This window comes from Hakea prostrata, chromosome 4, assembly GCF_041222555.1.
Source record: "Hakea prostrata isolate BN-2017 chromosome 4, UWA_Hpros_2, whole genome shotgun sequence".
Classification (NCBI taxonomy): Eukaryota; Viridiplantae; Streptophyta; class Magnoliopsida; order Proteales; family Proteaceae; genus Hakea; species Hakea prostrata.
In genome coordinates this window covers 42,773,934-42,795,973 of record NC_142603.1, presented here as the reverse complement: position 1 = coordinate 42,795,973, position 22,040 = coordinate 42,773,934, and the positions used below count along the sequence as shown (strand labels likewise).

Sequence of the window (22,040 nt, the reverse complement as noted above, 5' to 3'; positions counted from 1 at the left end):
TAGAAGAGATGACATTGGGAGAAATTTCAGGAATTTATTTTTAATTGAGTTTTGATTGTAACCATTGGATTATTTACATGTTTCAATCCTAAATATGAATTACAAGGAATTGCAGGGAGAGGGGATTGTAGAAAATATGAACCTCTGTTTTACCCAAAAAAAATTAAAAAGAAGAAATACTTCCAAAGTCTCAACATTCTGACAAGATTTTTTTTAATTAGATATCAATTATATCTTTTATTACCTCTCCAAGAATATCTTTTTTACCTCTCTAAAGAAACTCTACATCCTTCTTCTCCTGTTTTTGTGGTAAGTGTTTTTCTAGATCATATTCATTTGAAATTTTATAAATTCAAGGGATTTTGTTTGGTATAATCTTCACCTAAGACAGAATATTGTTCATTATATACTTTAATTTCAATTGAGGCAATCACGTTCAGATAAAAATATATATATACATTTCTCGCAGAAAATATTTCTTCATAGCAAAGTTTTCTTTATATAATTCTTGGTTTTGGATGTTATACAAGCGAGATCATGATGATTTATTCATTACAATCACAATTAGATATAATTTTTTTTATTTAAATAATAATTTATCTTATCGAAAAAAAGTTCCTTTCAACTATGTCACCAAACCCAACAAACTAATTTGAAAAGCTGACCAAAATGCTTTTCATTGCCTTTCTATTGGCCAATAAAGAATAATACATTGCTTCATGAGAGGCCTTGTGGGGCCCTACTGAATTCGGTTAGAGTGGAAGACTCTTCTATGGAACAGAATTCGGTTTATGTGGAAGACTTTTCTACGCAACAAAATTCGATTAGATTGGAAGAAATTGCATTGGACGTGAACTCTAGTTTGGAGCTTCAAGTGGGGTCATGCGGGGCCCAACAGAATTTGAATAATTTTGAAGCAGCTTCTTTGGCCGTGGACTCTAGTTTTGAAATTCAAAATTCTTTAGATGCGGCAAAGTGTTTTAATCCAATTGGTAAACTTCCTTGGGGAGTTCACTAGTGGGACCTACGGATAAGCTCGAAAGTGGTTCGACCACTCCTTTTGAATTTCAAAAAGTGCTTGTTGCAGGTAAGAGTTCTATGCAAATTGGAAAACCTTCTTTGGAGTGTTCATTGGTGGGACCTAAAGTTGCAAATATTATTAGAAGTTCAGCCATTGAAGGAACTACGGAGGATGATTTGGACTATTGTGGGGCCAATCAGAATTCAGCCAGGCTGGAAAGTTCGGCCAATGATGAAACTTTGCAATTGAAAGTAGTTCTTCCACTTTTGTCTTCGTCTATATCAGTGCGGGCTGAAGGTTCTCCTCGTCGGAAACCCCGGTCGTCCGAAGAAGAAGGCTCACGCAGTGAAGAAAGTAGTAACAAGTAAAAAGGTTTCTATAGCAGAGGAATTCAAGAAGGTAGATGCAGCTTTAGCGAAAGTATCCAAAGTGCATCAGAGCCTCCCATTGGGAGAGGATAGTGCTGCTATGTAACTATTGTTATGAAGTTTTTCTTAAAGATCTTGATTTGGATGCATCTAGACGTCCTACATTTCGTTTCTGATGATTTAGTTGTTGTCAATTATGAGTAGGAACCAGTGAGGAAAGGTGTATTGGGGGCAACTGTTGTTGCGGGTGAGCAAGGTAGGTACTAATTGCTGTATTTCTTTTTCTTTTTTTCTTATTTTCATTATAAAATGACCCTTTTATTTTAGCTAAAAAAAAGAATAATACATTGCTTAATGAAAATAAAAGACCTCCTTCTACCCAAAAAAAATTTGTGGTTGATATAAAATAAAATAAATTTCCAATTCCATACTGGAAATCCAATTTCCTATCGAAGTTGTCTCTATTGCATTAATAATCAGATTTAAGGAAGATTTTAACTTCCAAAGTCTGAAAATTCAGAGAAAAAAAAAATTGCCTTTTGTCTCTTTCAAGTGTGTGCACTCCCTCACGGTGTTATTAGCTCACAATTAAAATATATATATATATATATATATATATATATATATATATATATATATATATATAAAATTTAGATTTGGATGTCGGCTAAAGATTTTCTCCGCTTCCAAACAAATCTATTACTTTGTGTAATCTTGATATTTTTTTAGGAGGGAAAACTGGAAGGAAGAGAGAAAGTGTGGAGAGCTATAAATCTAAGTCTTTAAGACTTCCTAGCTTTATTGTTTCTACATAAGCTACCACCATGCTAGAAATGTGTCCATATCTCGATGAATTATTTAACATTAAAATCTTATATTGAAAACAAACAAAATTCTGTGCTCAGGCTAAAGGCCCTAAGAAAAAGCTGACAAAACCATCAACATCGGCATTCACTACGGATTTTCATTACTATTTGAGGGAATCACATTTAAAATAAATAAATAAAAAATCACACAAGATATTCTTCATATAATTTCATACTTTTTGACAAATTGTCTCTTATAATTTGGTGTTGGATGTCATACAAGTAAGATCATGATGATTTACTTACTAAAACCACAATTAGATATAAAAATATTTCTTCATTAAATAATAATTAACTTTAGCAAAGGAAAGTTCCTTTCAACTATGCCACCAAACCCAAGAAATTAATTGAAAACCTGAATAAAATGCTTTTTCTTGCCTTTCTATAGAAAAGAACTATCACTAGTGGACACACCGTCCCATGGGAAAAGAAAATAAAATTGAAAATTCCCTAAAGCGTGCACTGGTGCAGCAAGCCACGCAACCTGACAGGATTCTTTATGATAAGATAGTGTACTGCAATGATACTTCACGTGTTTAATTATCCCTCACTTAAAAGATTTCTTTTTTTTTTTGGTTGATACAAAATAAATGTGATTATGATTACATATTGTACACTTCCCATGGCTCTTCCTGAGCTATTTCATCATCCTTACCATAGTTTATGATCTCTTGGTTATAGATGTACAATCTCTATATTCTCTATATTAGCTAAATAGTCTGGTGCTTCGGCTTATTTTTTGGTTTTGGTAAGAACTCCGGATGCTCGGTTTGTTGTGCTTCTAGGTGTTGTTGATGTGCTCGTGCTCTGGTGTTACTTGTATCTCGGTTTTCGTTCTGATCTTTGTTGGCTCTCCCTCTGTTTCGTTTTTATCCTTTTCGCCTGTGTTTGTTTGTTGGTATTGTTGTAGCTTTGATTCCCCTATCTTCTCTTTTGGATGGGTTGCTTTCTGGCCTGGTGGCCTTGCTTTGGTTTGCCTTTATTTGTTGTAACACATCTTTGGGATCCCTTTGCTTTTTGTTTTTTTCACGCTTGGTTGATTGGTCCACCTTAGATGTTGTATGATTTGTTATACGATCCTCCTTGCAACATTTCGTTCTTAATCCTATCGGTCCGCCCTCCAATTCTCCTCGTCCATTCACATGTGATAGATGACTGACTCGTTTGCATCACGCACCCATCAACATTTGAATTCCATTTGGCAGTATTGCATTACGGGATCCGATTCAGCCGCCGTTAACAAATCTTGATGAATCTTAAGTTTCCATAGACAACCACCGTTCTTATATGCATATGCGGTCGTTGTCAAGTTTGATATGATTTTGGTGGTCGATCCTAGGTGAGTATCTTAGCTTCAACATCATTTGAGAGGTGGACGAGTTTATAGCGGGCTCTGGGTCGGTGAGAGTTTCAGGCAAACCTATCTCTTGTACTTACCACTTCGCCAAAGTAATCTTATAGTGAGCAATGCATATTAACTACCACCACATTGAGTATTATTTTTAACCCATGGATCAACCCAGTGTTTTCACCATTTCTCACATTCGACAACTAGGTCCCTTGAGTAGGGAAGTGCCAGGCTTTCCGCTCGACCCTTTTTTTCCACACTTTTGGGTCGGTTGTATTATGGAATACTTCACCTTGCCTGGGCCCATTTGTTTTGCTCGTCAGAGTCTCCATCCTAGTTTATGAAGGGCCTTATTCATTGTTCGTCTTTTGACCAAGTCCTCCCATTGGTTTGGGTGACAACATTTGTCCCGGTGAGGGAGTTCTTACCTTGTCTCGAGTTTCCTAGCCAAAATATTTGGATAGAATCCATTGATCTACACCCTTTTCGGAATAACTATATTGCATATGATAGATGGAACTCCTTGCAGTTAGTACCGCTCTCCGGGGTGATTGCTTTCCATCCTGCGCTTCGCTTCATCTTGTTAAGCGGTCCGCCTATCGTCTAGATCTCCGGGCGGGGCTTCCTGGTAGAGGAGTGTTACTCATCTCCTTTATGCCTAGGCAATTAGGATTTGTTCCTTTATCGGGCATTTATTTTTCGAGGGCTTCACTTTTGTCCATATTGATTACTGTCCGGATTAGTCCAAAGTATCTAGAATAATTTTTATCACACAAACATCTTCTATGGTCGCATGACAAAGATAAGTGTCATCGTTAGATGTGAATTTGGGACTCGGGCAATCTTGATTCCATGAAGCATCTTCCGCTCTCGCTCAATGGCCGGGGATTTCCATTTCGAATGTATGGGCTTAAGGACAACCTTGTCTTAACCCTCTACTCCCCTTAATAGAAGATGGACACCATTCGGTTTTTGAGGGTCGTGAGGAGATTAAACAAGATATCAGCACATTTGGCATCAAACCCTAAACATTTGAGAACTTTCAAACACTCCATTCCACCCTATCATATGCTTTAGACATGTCTAGCTTGGTGCAACAAACTCTTTTTTGCTTTAGTCTTTCTCATTGGAAAATTTCATCGCAGCAAATATTATCGTTATTTGTCTACCGGCCGCGGCTTGGGAATGATGTTATGCAAGATAGGCTTAATCGAGATGCCGGGAGCTTGCATTATTTTGTTTGACACATTACACAAACTAATGGGTCTAAATTCGGTGACCTCACACCCTATCATGCTTTGGAATAAAACAAGCAACGTTGGTTTATTCCGGGGGAGTGTGCACTATCAGTCAAGAACAAATGCATCACATCCATATTTATCATGTCCCAAAATTGTTGGTACATGCCGAATCCATCAAACGGGGCTTTCGTGGCACCTCCCGACTTTTTCGTCAAAGTTGGGGCTAGAAGAGAAACTATCATTATTCCTAATGGAACTTACCTGAGGGAAAAGCATATCAATAAGCGGGGGAAGAGTAGGGTTGCTAGATATATACAGTTCCTGCATAAACTTAGCAAAACAATTAGCAATACAAGTAGGATCAGAGAAACAGACTTCCCCCTGCTTAATGAACTCAATTTTTCTACTCTTCACATGAATTTTCATAGAGTTGTGATAGAACTTAGTATTCCTATCCCCATCAGAAATATACTGGACTCTAGACTTTTGAAACCAAAAGGATTCCTGGGCTTCATAAATCCGTTGTAGCCAGCTTAGCTTTTTGTAATATAATTCCCAATCAGGCCATAAGCATTGTTCCATGGCAGCCAACTCCAATTCCAGTCTATCACATAAAGAATGAATGTTACCAAAAATTTCAGCATTCCACCCTCTAAGGAAATTAGAAGTTGCAACAAGCTTAAGATCAAAACCCTCCGGTCCCAACCTTCCCCAAGCCTTCGGTAGATCTTCCCTAAAATCAAGATGACTTAGCCAAGCAGATTGGTAGTGAAACAGATTCCTTCCCGAAGGCAAGGAGAAACAAGTATTGATGAGTAAGAGTGAGTGGTCATAGCCAGCAGCAGGTAGAATTGAGAGCTTTAAATTAGGGAAAAGACCAAGAAAGTTTGAGTTAACAAAAACTCTATCAAGAACTTCAAGAGTTAGGTGAGGGTTTTTTTTGTGATTTGACCAAGTAAACTTTGAACCTTCCCCCGTCACCTCATGACCAAGTAAACCTTTTTGTGATTAAAAGGTTTATTGATTTATTATATATGATATGTATAGTAAATGAGCCAAAGGTGGTATGTTAAAGCAGTTAAAGATCCAACTTCTTTAGGGGAGGTCTTGGGTTCGCACCCGCTCGGCGGCATTAATATAAAAAAGCTCCATTGAGGATGTAAATCGTGGTGCGTGCAAGCTGGCCCGGATGAACCTCATATCAACAAAAAAAATGTATAGTAAATGAGTGATAATTCGTCTCTAATAAGTTACAATTTTTTTTGGGTAATCTATAATAAGGTACATTAGAACCCAAAAACTTGTAGCAAATGCAACAAAAGCATTTGGGTTATGCCAACATTTCTCTTACTAAGAGAGTATTTTTCTTGGCAGCCTTAACCAGAAAAGAAGGGTTGAAAGGGTGGCGTCACTGATACTTTTTCTCAAATTCCAAATCGCCATGTGAGCGAATCAATGAAAGTAGTCATCTTTATGTATGTATATAGCATGAAAGATTAACATAATCTCTCTCTCTCTCTCTCTATGTTTGCCTTTTCCATTTCACTTTCGCTTTCCTTTCTTTCACTTTCGCTTTCCCTTTCATTTTCGCTTCCAGTGTAGATTGGTTGATGGAATATCTAATGGGCCTGGGTGCTCGAATTGCCTTGGAAAGGAGAGAGATGCTCTCATCATTGCCAAGAAAAATTGTCGCTGTGACCTTTCACTTTCCCTTTATATATTAAAATTGTTTCTTTACTGTGCATTATTGTGCACAGTGTAATTTACAATTCAATTTGAAATTTGGGTCAGAGGCAAAATCTTGATTACTTGTTTCACTTCATTTCGTGTAAATAATTGTTTTGGGTAAAATTTAACTACTAAACAAGTCATTGAAATTTCATCTCGATCATAATTTTTTTTATTGTTGATACAAGAATCTCAATCATAAATTTGATCTCAACCATAAGCTGTCATGCTTCGCATTTAATATACAATGTTCAAAGTAGAATTCTTTTATACATAGAAGAAGCATTTATTTGTTTTGAATCTTATGGACAAAACATAAAATTCCAACAACAACTCCTATCCTTCTCCAATGCAGCAATAACCAGATTTAAGGAGGATTTACTTCTAAAGTCTCAACATTCTGAGAAGATTTTCTCAAGTCTCTTTCAAGAACAATCTCAAATGCTCTCTCTCTCTGGTGTTAGTGGTTTAAATATCTTTTTCTAATTTAGGTGTCGGTTATATCTTTTCTACCTATCCAAACAATCCTATTACATCCTCTTCAAAGTGAAGGTGCTAAGTGTTTTTTTTTTTTTTTTGGGATAAACTTTGAAGGTGGTAAGTGTTTATCTAGAACATATTGATTTGAATTTTCATAAATCCAACTATTCAAGTAACTTTGCTTGGTGTAATCTTTCCACTAAAGACAAATATTCTATCAAAAAAAACAGACAAGGCAAAAAAAATTCTTCGTTTTGGATACTATGCAGTGAGATCATTGATGATTTATTTATTACAACCAAACTTAGATATAAGAATATTTTTAATTAAATAATAATTGATTTTATCAAAGGAAAGTTCCATTCAACTATGCCACCAAACCCAAGAAATTAATAGAAAGCTTGACTAAGATGCTTTTACTTGCCTTTCTATTGGCCAATAAAGAATAATACATTGCTTAAACAAGATAAAAGACTTGTTCCCCCTTTGTCAAACGTGGCAAAAAAGAACTGTCCCCAGTCAACAGACTCAACACACAGCTGGTCTAGTTGGGTTGAACCAGGTTTCAACAAATCTCGATAGGGTTTGAGGTTTCGACCAAATTTCGATGGTTTTCGATCGAAACTTGGGATTTTGTTCAGTCCCCTAATTTTTTGTTTTGAAGTTTTCAAAATGAAGATTTTCAGTGAGAAATTTTACAAGTTTCAATGAGATTTTGTTATATGCTAGAGAGTACTTCTCTTGGCAGCTTTATCAAGAAAATAAGGGTTGAAGTATGAAAGATAAGCTCTCTCTCTCTCTCTATTTGCCTTTTCCATTTCACTTTCTCTTTCGCTTTCTCTTTTTCACCTGGCCTGGGTGCTCGATTACCTTGGAAAGGAAAGAGAGATGCTCTCATCATTGCCAAGAAAAATTGTCCCTTGTGACCTTTCATTTTCTCTTTATATATTGAACGTGTTTCTTTGTTGTGCATTATTGCACACAGTGCAACCTACGATCTAAATCAAAACGTATAGTCAAAACAAAATCTTGATTACTCGTTTCACTTTGTTTCGAATAAGTGATCTTTTTTTGATAAAGTTTAACAGCAAAATGAGTGGTTAAGATTTCGTTTTGACTTTTAAGTTTCGATTTCAACTGAAAACTCTATGTTTTGCATTTATTGCGTAGCATCCAAAGTAAAACTCCTTTCTAAGTTTATATACATATACGAGAAGCATTTATTTGTTTTGAATCTGAAAGATAGAGCATAAAATTTCAACAGCAACATTGGATATTCAAGTTCCTATCAAACCTGTCTTTAATGCAGCAACAACTAAATTTAAGGAATATCAACCTCCAACGTATCAACGTTTCAACATTCTGACAAGATTTTTTCAAAGTCTCTTCCAAGGACAACCCTAAATGCTCTAAATATCTTTTTCTAATTTTGGTGTCGGCATGAAACTTCTTTTGGACGAATTTTGCCGAAATTCGCTAGTTTTGTCAGAGGGCGAAATAAAAATGCCGTCAAAATCGATATTACAATATTTCGGCCTAAACTTCGAAACTTTTTTTTTCTAGTGCTCTTTGAGTCGTGGGTAGCAAACTAACAGTCGCTACTATTTCTGCCGGAGAAAAAGAAGAAGAAAGAGAGAGAGAGAGAGAAATAGACCCAACAAAATGAACAACTTCTCGCCGCGAACCAAGCGAAACCATCGAAACCATCGTTCCATGGGTGTCGGTTATACCTTTTCTACCTTTCCAAACAATCCTATTACATCTTCACTAAAGACAGATTTTACCAAAAAAAAAATTCTTGGTTTTGGATACTATTCAGGTGAGATCATGATGATTTATTTATTCCAATTTACAACCACACTTAGATTTAAAAATATTTTAATTAAATAATAATTGATTTTATCAAAGGAAAGTTCTTTTCATCCATGCCACCAAACCCAAGAAATTAATGGAAAGCTTGACTAAGATGCTTTTACTTGCCTTTCTATTGGCCAATAAAGAATAATACATTGCTTAAATAAGATAAAGGACATGTTCTCCCTTTGTCAAACGTGGCAAAAAAAAACTGTCCTTACCCAAAAAATCAAAAAAAGAAAACTGTCCCTAGTCAACAGACTAAACATACAGTCCCTTGAAAATAATTTTTTTTTTTTTTAAATGACAATTTGCCTGCGCTGGTGCAGCAAGCCACGCAACCTGGCAGGTTTCTTTCTTTCTATCTCAAATAGAAGACGTCCCATTTGCAGGGATCACACTTGGGAACTTACACGATCCATGACCTACAAAACAAAATCATACAAAAAAACCTATATCAGAAGCCATCCGGTTTCCATTGATTCCAATCAGACGTCATCATGTAATAGTTGAAATTAACTTACTTGGATCCTTGGTGGTTTGAGTGGCTAATCCATTGAAGTAGCAGGTCCCACCAGAACTCCTGAATTGAACCCAATACGAATTGAAAGCATAATTGGCATGTTGAACCAACGAAACCGGTTCATAACAATCCCCGGTCGGATCAATCGCATCGCATGTCCCATTTCCCTGACTGCAAGCATATTTCACTGCTCCTGCCAACGCCGTAGCATTCTCCTTCGCTTCCTTCGCGATCACACACCATATCTTTCCCTTGTACGGCTCGTTATTAGTTGGTCGAGGCACCGATTTATACTCATCCAACGGTGTTTCTCCCGACAGATCAACCTCGTAAACCGCCGTTCCGTTCGGATAATACACCCCCCAATGCTTTTCCGTTCCCTGTCCACCCTTTTGGTTTTCATTATATAAAGCGAAAATGGTGGTTGGGATGTACACACCCGGTCGAGCCGGTGTTCCGATCGCCGGTTTGGCCGTCATTCTCTTGATCAGATTCCGGTTATAAACCGCGGCATTGTACGGACTGGTTCCGAACTGGTCCAAGTCGCCTCCATTGGGCCAACCAGTTTCTGAGATTGCTAACCTGACCTTTGGAAAACCCAGTCTGGACATGGCGAAGATGACTGAGTCAAGCATTTGATCGAGCAGGTTTGTGTATGTTAAGCCACTTACAGGATCTGTGTATTTGCTTCCTCCGCGGAAGAGGGCATAATCTAGGCTTATTTGGGGATAGTTCTGTATCCAAGCGAAGAATGGATAGGAATCGATGAAGAAGAAAGATCGAGTCTTGTTCAAGAACTGTAACAGAGGTTTCATCACCGGTAAAGCTAGGTCGGGTCGAAAGGTTCCATTGGAGGGTGGGAAGGAAGATTGCAGAACGTCCATGGCACATGTGGTTCCGAGTTTGACCTTTTGGAGTTTATGGATTTTGAGAGAATATTTGAGTCTTCGCATCGCTGGGAGGAGATCCAACCAGGTTTGTTTGTCTACGTCAGTGTAGTAGCTGAAGATTTCGTTGCCAACGAAGAGGGTTCGAATCTTGGCTTTGGGATAGAAGGGGACAAGATTGGTTTTGACCCATTCGTTTGCTAGGGTTTGATTTGACGAGATGTTTGAGATTATTTGGTTAGGAACCATCACAGCTACATCAAAATCGGTTTTAGTAAGGGCTTTGAGGATTTTGAGTTCTGGTTCGTAGAGCTTAACGGTATCTGCCTTCAGTTTCTTGATGAGCTTCATGGATCGAGATGGGGAAGGTAGATTATTGCCCAGAAGCCCATAGTTTATCCCAATATTGCTTGACACCTCTGCATCTGCCAAAGAAAAAACATAAAAAACAGAGGTTAGACAAAGAATCAAATCTCAAAACAGGAAAAAAAAAACATAATCTTTTGTTTTAAGGTGACTTACTGGAGAAAGCTATGAGACAGAAGAAGATCAAAGGAAGAAGACCCATCTCCAGATTTCTCCGTATGGAAGCAGAGTGAAGCTTTTGACACCAGTAGTTGCAAAATGTGTGGTTTCTTCAAGTAGATTGGAAAGGGGTTGAACTACTTTGGATGAGCAAAGAGACAAGCTTCAAACGTGTGAGGAAGTGAGTGCTTGAAGGGACTTGAGCTAGCTAGTGGGTGTCCCTTGTCAAGTACTCTCTCTCTCTCTCTATTTGTTCTCACCGGAGTGGCGAAGCGTGTCGAAGGCTCAAGCTTTGCAAAGCGTGCGAAGCGCTAGGTGCTTTGGCTCATCACTCTCCTCTGTAATTTACTACTCACTGTGCCAACGGCTATGGTATGAGCATTTGGTTTCTCACTTTATTCTCCTTTTAATGAAAGGAGAAAGAGAGAGAGAGAGAGAGGAAATTCAAAAACAGACAAAAAAGAAAGGAAGTTTTCAGCGTCCGGCTGGAGTTATCTTACATTGGTGTCTATCTTCTGAGTTATTTAATTTGAACAAAAATTTTCAGTCTCACCCTCCAATTATACCCTCGAGTAATTCTTAATATTAATATCATTCTCTGAATTATCTAATTTATAAGTTTGACTTTCTATTACTAACACCATTAGTCTTAATTTTTATTGTTTATTTTCAATAATATATCTATATTCTAAAAAAAGAAAATGGCAAACAGGAGGGAAAATAACAAAAAATATTCATGTGAGAATATAAATTATGAACAATGTAAGAATTGAATAGTAGGAGTGATTGTAGATGGTAGAGGAGGATGAATACAAATGTATAATTGTCTTTTTGAAAACTAATCAATATTTAACTTTGATTTTCTAACACTAAAGAGTAAGGATGTCACTTGTATATCGAAATCGTTTAACCGTATTGAACTGCATCGTCTAAAATCGCACCATACCGTGCAAAATTCGATACGATTCCGGTTTTAGGTACTCATATTGTTGGTATCTACTGAAACAGTACCGAATTGGTATTGTACCAAATTAAGGAATATAAATGTAATTTTACAATTAAAACGTTTTACCTTTACTATATCCCTAATTCCCTATTTTAGTTTTTCATTTTATCATTCACTCCTCTTTATAGATTTATTTGTTTTGTCTCTATTAATATCATATTATATCGATTGTTTGATCACAATTTCATTAAGATCTTAATGAACTAATAACAAAAGTGGCATGGGTTCATTCGTACTAAAATTATACAGCACTAGATATCATGTTTAAACCGTTTTTTCACATTAATTTAATATCGAAACCATACCGTATTGTTTTTACAAATACCAAAATTGTATTGGTATGGTTCTGATTTTTAGTATTCAAAGTTGGTATCGTACTGAAACTGTATCAATTGACACACCCTTAGTAAAGAATGTCACTGATATATTTTTCTTTCATAGATGATCGAATTGATAAATTGAATAATTCAAAGGATGACATTAATTTTAATAGATAACTCATAAGATAAGATCAAAAATTTCCCAAAAAACGAAAAGGGAAGAATGGAGATCTCTTCCTGTTATCTATTCTTAGCTACCAAACATTGCATTAAGACTGCAAATTCAGTTTGGTAAGTATTTTATTTTTCTTAATCAAGGTATTTGAGCGGTTTTGGCACATCTTTGACCAATCATGGATGAGAAATTTAATAATGAAGAATATTTTTCTCGTGCTATTAAGCTGAAAGTAGGAAGTTTCATCCACGACGGTTTACTCTTTATTTAGGAAAGATCTAACAGAGTATTGACTGGCTAAAGGAACAGCTCTTTTTTATTTTCTCTTCTTTACAAAAATAGAAAATAAAAGATAAAAAAAAGCTCCTTGTTATCTTAAGCCACCATGAACTCTACAAGTTAAAAATAGAGGAAAAGCCAATCGAGCCGTTGAGCTTCTCCAACGGCTCTTTTGAATTCGCCATTTCGTGGGAAACTGGAAAAAGGAAAAGTGCGTTTATGAATCTCGATTGTCGTGACGCTTTCTTTTTCTTTTTCTTGAACAATGAGATTGAGATCTGCGACATCAAGGATCGGCAATGGAGGGGTTTGGAGAAAATAATATATACAATTCTTACATTAAAAGTAAAGAATTTTTTTCCACTCCTCAAAGGTCAGCCCAGATGGCGATGACAAACTAATGCCTCCTAACGTCGAGATTGAGATTCGATTCTCTCTATAATAATTAATACAAGTTATAGACTTATATTCTTCATCCTCTCTATTCTTTATTTATTTTTATTTTTTTTAATAAAATTTATTATTTATTTTCAATAATTTGAACGATAAATATCACTTACCTCCTCCCTTAGTTGGACAATTAGCACTTATACCCCCTTACTTGGATAATATCATTTACCTCTGTCAATGCAGGGTTGGTTGAGTGGTAAAGATCCAAACTTCTCAATGGAGAGGTTGTGGGTTCGACCCTTACGGACGGCATTAAATTTTCAGTATTAAAAAAAAGCACCAATACCAAAAATAAAAAATAAAAAATAAAAAATAAATCACTTACCTTTCTCTCTTACCTAGCTAATCACTTACCTCCCCTCTTACCTAGTAAATATATTAAACACCTCCCCCTCTTTTAACTTTTTTGAATAAATTTAATTTTTACCGTTAAATATTTTTCTAAAACTTCAAACTACCCTTGGCTAAAAATATTTTTTTAGTTTAAATCCTAAATTATCGTAATCACCCTAGCAGCTAAAATACTGAATTACCCTCAATTAAAATAATTGCTAAAAACCAAAACACCATAGTTAAAATTCAAATTATTTTTTATTATTAAAAACCCAACATACCCTTTTGATAATTCAGTATTGAAATTGCATTTTGACAACAAGCAGTTCATGTTTTTTTAGTTGTTTGATAAATTTGAAAAAAAAAGGGCATGTTGGGGTTTTAATACTGTTGCGTCTAGACCTTCTTCGAGAGCCGATACTTGGATGAACTCTTGAAAATTTCTCCGGCCGAATACAAGTATCTAAAATTCCTGCAAGCACAAATAAAATAAGAGCAGGCCGACTTGGTGTTGGTAGGGGAACTGCCTCCGACGCCTAAGTTAGTCTAGGCAACAATAGAAAGCCTTGAGAGGATTCTCAAAGTGTAGAGAATAATGGTAAAATGAATTTTGTACCTTTCTCATCTTAGGATGGAGGATATATAGAGGTTACCTGGAGGCGTCTCCATTAATTTTGCCCATTTAGTTGAAGAGTGGGCGAGCGGCCTTAGGAAGCACGTTCCCTTCTTTGGCGGGCCTAATAGAGCCGTTATTCCATTATCCACCTCCCCAAGTCTCGAAGTGGATATGATGGGTAGTTAGAGAACCCTTTTGACTTGGTCATCTTCAACTTTACTCTTGGACTTAGCATTGAGCGTCCTCTCTCTTTACGAACCTATTTCAAGTATGAGTGGATTCCTTAAAAAGGTGTTATCCAACTACCCGAGTGGGCGTGTGTATTTCCTCCCTAGGGGGTTCTTCAAGTATTCCCCAATGGGCGTGTGTGTTTCCTCCCTAGGGGGTGATATCCACTACCCGAGTGGGTGTGTGTTTCTTCCTGAGGGGGTTTCTTCAAGGATTCCCCAAGGGGGTGATATCCACTACCCGAGTGGGTGTGTTTTTCCTCCCGAGGGGGGTTCTTCAAGGATTCCCCAAGGGTGTGATATCCGCTACTCGAGGGGTGTGTGTTTCCTCTCGAGGGGATTCTTCGAGTCCTACCGAGGAGGTGGTACACACTTACCCGAGTGGGTGTGTATTACCTCCCGAGGGGCCTCTCGGGTTACACATCCTCCACAACAAATACTTAAACATAATTTGGGTTTTAAGTATGATCTTTTGGTTTTTAACAATCATATTAATTGAGGATAATTTAATATTGGGTAAATATCACTTACACCCCCTCTTAGTTGGATAATATCACTTACCTCCCCTCTTACCTAGCAAATATATCAAACACCTCCCCTCTCTTAACTTTATCGGTTAAATTTAACTTTTACCGTTAATTTTTTTTCTAAAATCCCAAACTATCCTTGGCTAAAAATTTTTATTTTTTTATTTTAAACCCTAAATTATCGTAATCACTCAAACAATTAAATTACTAAATTACCCTGAATTAAAATAATTATTAAAAACCAAAACACCATAGTTAAAACCTAAATTATCTTTAATTATTAAAAGCCCAACATACCCCTTTTTTTTTTTTTTTTTTTTCAATTTTATCAAACAATTAAAAAAACACATACTACTATCAAGTAAAATTAAAAATGCAATTAAAAAAGAAGGGTATGTTGATAAAATTAAACACGTATTACTATTTTGGGTATTTTAATTGTTTGATAAATTAAAAAAAAAAGGGGGTATGCTAGGCTTTTAATAATTAAAGATAATTTGGGTTTTAACTATGGTGTTTTGGTTTTTAACAATTATTTTAATTGAGGGTAATTTAATATTTTTAACCAAGGATAGTTTGGGGTTTTAGAAAGATATTTAACGGTAAAAGTTAAATTTAACCGATAAAATTAACAGAGGGGAGGTATTTGAAATATTTGCTAGGTAAGAGGGGAGGTAAGTGATATTATCTAACTAAGAGGGGGTGTAAGTACTATTTGTCTAGCTAAGAAGGGAGGTAAGTGATATTTACCATAATTTAAATTATTTAACATGAAAAATACCCTTTAAAAAAAATAAGAAAATATTTCCCCCCCCCCCCCCCCCCCCCCCCCATAATCTTGCTTATAAAGAAAATCTAAGAAAAAAGGATTAGTGTGATCTGTTACTTAAGGGTTGGCTCAGTTGAGCAAGACCAACACTTCAGTGTTACTATCATCCATGCATTCTATTATGATTTATGAGTAAACGGTTCACAACACCTATGATCAGTGGTTCAACTGGTTTGATCACTCCTAACGTGAGAATTTTTTAACCGAACATCAGCATCAAGTAAAGGAGGGACAAAAGGAGAGTCATCCTCAAACTCCTCAAATACAAAGATAAGGAGTCCATCTTAATAAATGAATATATAAAACTTGTTCCAGCCTCTGTTGGATTCTACAGTAACATCTCAAGGAGTATTCTACTAAGGGATCAGAATTAATACTAGAGTTACTTGAGAGAAAGAAGGATATCTCTAGAAAAACCTATAAATACTCAAGCGTCCAAGATCTGAAGGTAAGTATTCTGAAGTAAGAAGTCATGCTTTAGGAGTATTATCAATTTTCTTGCCTTATGAGATTTGATTCCTTGTTGACTAGCTTGTCGGAGATGATACTAGACCAACATGGTTGAGCTAGCTCTTGCAAGTTCCTGTGTTCGCCCAACCAAGTAGGATTCCACATCAACAATTGGCGTCGTCTATGGGAACCTTGACCAAAAGACCATCATGCAAACTAGATCAGGAAGAGTGGTTGGAGATGATTCCAACGAAGGTGAGCCAAAAATTAATAGGGGGGATGCGCCTTAAGGAATCACAAGAATTCCTCATCGTGACATCTCATTAGAAAATTCTAGACCTGAGCAAATTGATTAGGGAAAGCATTCGCCAGCAAGTGCCCGTCCTTGGAATAGGTCAGTAGGTTGATTTAATTAACCTTGACGAAACCAGGGAGGTTGACCACCCAAGAAAAAAGAGATTTGAGCATCATTGCTCGACCATTCAGCATGATCATCTTAGAGAAATCAAGTCAAAGGAAAAGAGAAGGTCGAGAGAAGTCTCAACAACAAAGAGAGGCAGCGTCTAAGGACCCCGCTACAGGTGATGAACATGAGGATCAAGAAAGTAGTACTCATCATACCGACGACCTTCAAGGAGAAAATAATAAAAGAGTTCCCACCGCGCACGCTGACTATGTAAACAAGGGTTCGAAGAACTTGATGAAAGTTGAAAAAATTGAAAGATTCAGGCATAGATGCTCTTTATTTTATTTTGAAGGAAGATCCTTTTGTTCAAGCATTCTCTGAAGCAAAGACGCCGAAGAACTTCAAATGCCTGACATTCACAATGTTTGACGGGACAAGATGTCCAAGATATCACATCATGCACTTCAAATCTGTCATGTCCTCATACTGTTATAGTGAAGTTGCAATGTGCAGAATCTTTCTTGTGACATTGATCAGAGCCGCATCTGAGTGGTTCTAGGTCTCTAGAATGGCTTAATAAAGAATTTCGACCATCTTGGTCGAGTATTCCTATCACACTTCCAAAGTGGGGTGAGTACAAAGAAGAGAGAAGACACCTTGTTCTCTATCAAACCATCCAAATTAAGAATTTAGATTAGAAGATAGCCTTTCATGCACTATACCAGGGGCTAACTCATGAAGGGTTGTGTTGTAACTAAAATATCCATTGCCGGTTCGTACCGGTCAAACCAATCTCAATCGGGTTCAATTGAATATAAAGCTAATGATCAAGACGTTCAAAGAGACAATGATCGATGGCCATGGTTAAAAATATTATAGCGAAAATCTTAGCGAGAGATCCGTGGAGTAAGTCTCTAGATCAACCATACTCTAGCTCCTCTTGAACTCCATTCTGCTTCCAAGCTCCGGGGTGTCCCTTCTCCTCCTTCTGGCCTCGGTCGGCTCCGTTTCTTCTGTGTTTGTTTTCTTTGGGTGGGGTTGTTTCGGGCCGTCTCGATCGAGTTCTCCTTCTTGTCCTGCCCTTTGGATCTTGATGAATCGCGGATCTTGTTCCTGATGGTTCTGGGCTCGGGGTCCTTGTCTCTGGTGAGTCTTGGATCTTTTTGGTCGGGTCCTTTACATATTTTTGCCCTGGGTGGTTATCTCCTTCCTTTATGGGAGGTCCGGTTTCTATCGCTCTCATTTTGTATTCTTCTCTTTTTTTCTGTTTCCTCTCTGCCTCTGTCTTCATGCGGGTTTTGTTTCGTTTCATCCGGGAGTGCATGAGGTTTTCTTTCTCCTTAGAACTATTGGAGCATTGAGATTATCCTTTTCCTGTCATCTCATTCAGCCTTGACTCCACCATTATTCTTATCTTCGTAGACTTCTCAGGTTGGGCTGGGCTTTCCTGATATTCTTGTGAACTCTGCGTTTCGGCTTCTCATCTCATCAACTTCTCCTGGGTTCATTCTTTTCCTTCTCTGCTTTGTGCGCCGGCTCGTCGGCTTTCCTTTATCTTCTCTTTCACTGTGGCAATTTTGGCCTTCGGGCATCATCCTTTAACATTTTGTTGAGGCTCATTCCTATGATTCCGGCTTCTCTCCTGACTTCTTCCGCAATTCGCACTGGTCGAGCTTTCATAATCATTATGCAACTATCGATCATTCATCAAATCTATTTCTCGAACTGCTTTGTTTTTTCTTTTCAAGTCCCTTTTCTTAAGATCTGTACCTCATTAACCTTCGAAGTTCTTCTTGATCGGTTCGACATTTTCGAGACAAAGTTTTCTCTCTCTAACACTTTGCATTGGGCGGCTCCATCTGTTTATCATCAATATATATTCATTGACAATATTATCGATCAAGTGTTAGTTTTATTGGGAGGTCTAATTCTTCCCCCACCCATGGTGATCGATCGGACATCCGTGCGGTATTCTTCTTGTGCGAGGATTCTCCTTTTTGTCCCATTCTCCGGGGCCTCCTTCGGGGTGTGTGATTTTCTTTTCCACTCGGGGTGGGGTTCCCGATCGCTTGCTCATGGTATCATCACCTGTCGGGGGCTGGTTGGATCGGCTCCCGTATTCTCGGGTTACATTCACTGCGCATCATTTGACCGGTCGCATGTGTTTTTCTTGATCTTCATGAGGGACAATTACCACGAGGGCTTCGGGGGGACGGGTTTTCTCCGGGAGACTACTTCATGAATTCCATGGGCATTTTGGTTATTATCCTCGGAGGAACATCTTCATTACTTCTCTCGGGAGGAGGACATCTTCATCATTTTTCTCGGGAGGGGAACTTAGTATCTGGGGGCGCATTGGTATCGAGGGCGGACATCGGTTCTGGGCGGCACTCCAACACGGGGTGGACGGTGCGGCGAATTTCATTTCACGGTCTTGGAACACATCCAGGGGCGAACATCATTTTTCATCACATGTTGTCGGCTATTTCTTCTTCCACCTGGCATTGTTAGTATGTCTTCTTTTCTTCGGTGGTCGAAGATAGTCAATATCCTTACCTTGACCTTCGTCCTCAACCATTTTTTCGGGGGTTTGAGGAATCTCTTCACTGGATTATCTTCAACACGAACTTTTATGGGGGCGGTTGTTTCTTTTCTTCTTTTCTTCTTCTTCTTTGAGCGGTGGGCCTGGTCGGTCGGACCGTGACCTAAGTCTACATCTCGGTGTATTGGAGGTTTGGAGGTCCTCATCTTGGGACCGGGATTTCCTTGTGTTTTCCTTTGCACATCGCATCTTCTCGTGGCCTTTCTGGCGGGTGTTTCCTCTTGATCGGGGAATCTCTCTTGCGTTTTTCTCTTCGGGATGCGGCGGTATGTTTTCTTTTCTTGGAGGGTTTATGACCCTAGAATCGACTTCTTTTCTTCCGAACACTTCTCGTAAGTCGGCAACATTAAGGATGGGCGAGCTTACTTCGTGGCTATATGATATGGTAAGGATTACGGTGAAGATATACCGTTTATTATCTTTACCGGGGCCATGACTAATGGCCTGATCGTCTTCACTTGGGATCTTGGGAGTTCCGTGGTCTTCTCCGGGTTATTCGGTCATATTCGGTGCGGCGTCTTTTAGAGGAGTGGATTCCGATGGCCCATCGAGACCGGAAGTTTGGTTTGAATGCGCGGAGTATTTTTCCCGCCATTGCTTATTGTCATGGGGTGGAGAATCAATGTTTTGGTTCTCTCCCGTTCACCTGGGTTCTTCGGCAAATGGTATCCGCGTTGGGATACTTTCAGGTGTTTTTCTAGAGATCACGGCGGGACACATTCATCCGGTGCGCCTCCGCCTCCACTATTTGGGTGCTGAGGGACTCATGATAATGTCTAACAGATTGAACTATGGTCGCGATTCTCCTGTCAAGGTGATCAGGTAGTGGTGTACACCGGATCAGCCGGTGGCGTCGGAGGGTCGGCCCTCTCTGCTCGGGTGGTAACTTTCCAAATAGATCCGGGAGGATTTCTTTATCTTAGTGGGATACCATTCGGCCGGCTGCTTTGGGTCCATTTTTTCTCTGGCATGTTGACGGAGTATAGGAAGGTGGCTTCATCATGAGCATACGGGACCGGTTTAATCAAGGATCATGTTGAGAGGGAGAGCACCACTTTTTCATTTGCTTTCTGTTTGAAGGTATATCGGGTTGGGAGAGATCTTGGTCAAGGTTGGCGAGTTCCATGCGAGATAAGCAGGAGAGAGATTGGGTAAAATCAGGAGTATAGAGTTAGCAGATGGTATGTTGGTGTTCGCAAGAAACTCGGAAAAGGCCTTTATATATAAAATTAGAGAGATTTCTTGAAAGGAGGGGAAATACCGATGGTCCAAAATCAATGGTCATTACCTTTCGTAACCGACGCTGGATTAATCCTAACGCATGAAAAACCTTGAAAAAATGAAGATGATGTGTAAAAGACAAGGGAGCAATATGATGGTAATGCATGGGAAAAAGATGAAGTCGGGATCGTGGCGTCGCTGGGTTAAAGTTGTATTTGAAAATTCGAAAAGATCGACAAGACAGTGATTTCAGCCGTTTTAAGATAATTTGGGGGCTGAATCGGAATATAATGTCAACCAATCGAAGGACATGATCTCATGAGAGATATAATTATAGCGTTTTCAAGATAATGATGATTGATCACTCGTCATCAAGGTTTTGAAGAAACCGAGAATTACCTGGGGAAAAGACATAGTAGCTGGACAAGAGATCTGTGTTTTTTATGAAAGGATAAAACCTCCGACCGAGTCTCATACAGCTCGACCGATCCAGCTTGGGGCTTATGTTGTAACTAAAATATCCATTGCCGGTTCGTGCCGGTCAAACCAATCTCAATCGGGTTCAATTGAGATATAAAGCTAAGATGATCAAGCGTTCAAAGGGAGCAATGATCGTGGCCATGGTTAAAGAATATTATAGCGGGAAAGTCGGTATAAAGCGAGGAAAGATCCGTGAGAGGTAAGTCTCTAGAATCAACCAATACTCTAGCTCACTCGATTGAACTCCATTACTAGCATTCCAAAAGCTCCAGAGAGGCTCGAACCCATTGACTCCATCCACTAGATCGTCGGAGGCAGCGCCGTCAGCGTCGCTCCGTTTCTCTGATTCTGTTTTCTTTCGGGGTGAGGGTTGATTGATCAAGGAGCAAACCGTCGAATCAGATCCGGGAGTTCGGTGCGACTCGGTTCGGGGCGTCGCGTGCCCACGGTTGCTCGAACGCCTCTTGTTGGATATGTCTGATACATATGCAAAATTGCTAGAGTGATGCTACAAGCAGGTAGAGATATCACAAAACTATAGAATCTCGAAAGAAGAAGCTGGCCACAAAAGCAAAGGCGAATAAAGAAAAATCTAAGCAAAGCAGGAATCAAACCACAAATCCTAGCAAAGGTGGTCGGCCTAACCTAGTGAAGCAGTCGGAAGAGACATAAACTTCCTTAAATACTAGAAGGTCATAAATCATGATGCAAGTCAAAAGCCAAGGGATACTTAAATGGCCAAAAAAACTTCACTCTCGAACAGAAGATCGTGATAGGAGCAAATATTGTGAATTCCATAAAGATTATGAACACTGGACAAATGACTACATGCAATTGAAGGTCGAGATTGAAAAATTAATCTCTCTGGAGCTATTGAAGAAAAATGTACAAGCAAATCAAATGTCTCATCAACTACCAGAAGGAGGAAGAAAGAGGGATGGGTCAACCAACAGAGAAAGGCATCAAAACCTTAGCAAAAACTAACCAAAGAATGGGGACGACAGTAGAAAGCGATCCCCAATTTTTACAGTGTTTGGTGGCTCAACAAATGAGTTCACTCAGCAGCCTAAGAGAAAAGCATAATACATAGGGAATGTTGAACTAGTAAAAATAGGAGTGAAGGCGACTTCAGAGCTGATCACCTTTTCTTCTAAAGATATGCAAGGAGTAAAGACCCCCCATGATGATGCTCTTGTAATAAAAGTCATCTTAGCTGGAACTAATGTCCACAGAGCTTTGGTAGATATCGTCTCTTCAGCCGACATATTATTCCTAGAA

At 38.5% G+C, this 22,040-nt stretch overlaps 1 protein-coding gene across 1 annotated transcript; it reads right to left on the bottom strand.

The window, feature by feature from the left end:
- Window positions 1–8,985: 8,985 nt before the first annotated feature.
- Window positions 8,986–10,942, bottom strand: LOC149018969 (putative glucan endo-1,3-beta-glucosidase A6). Its single transcript, XM_089153070.1, has 3 exons — window positions 10,839–10,942; window positions 9,431–10,741; window positions 8,986–9,331 (listed from the first exon to the last, which is right to left on the bottom strand). The coding sequence occupies exons 1-3, from the start codon at window positions 10,882–10,884 to the stop codon at window positions 9,273–9,275; spliced, it is 1,416 nt and encodes a 471-aa protein (XP_089009196.1). The 5' UTR covers window positions 10,885–10,942; the 3' UTR covers window positions 8,986–9,272.
- Window positions 10,943–22,040: the final 11,098 nt, after the last annotated feature.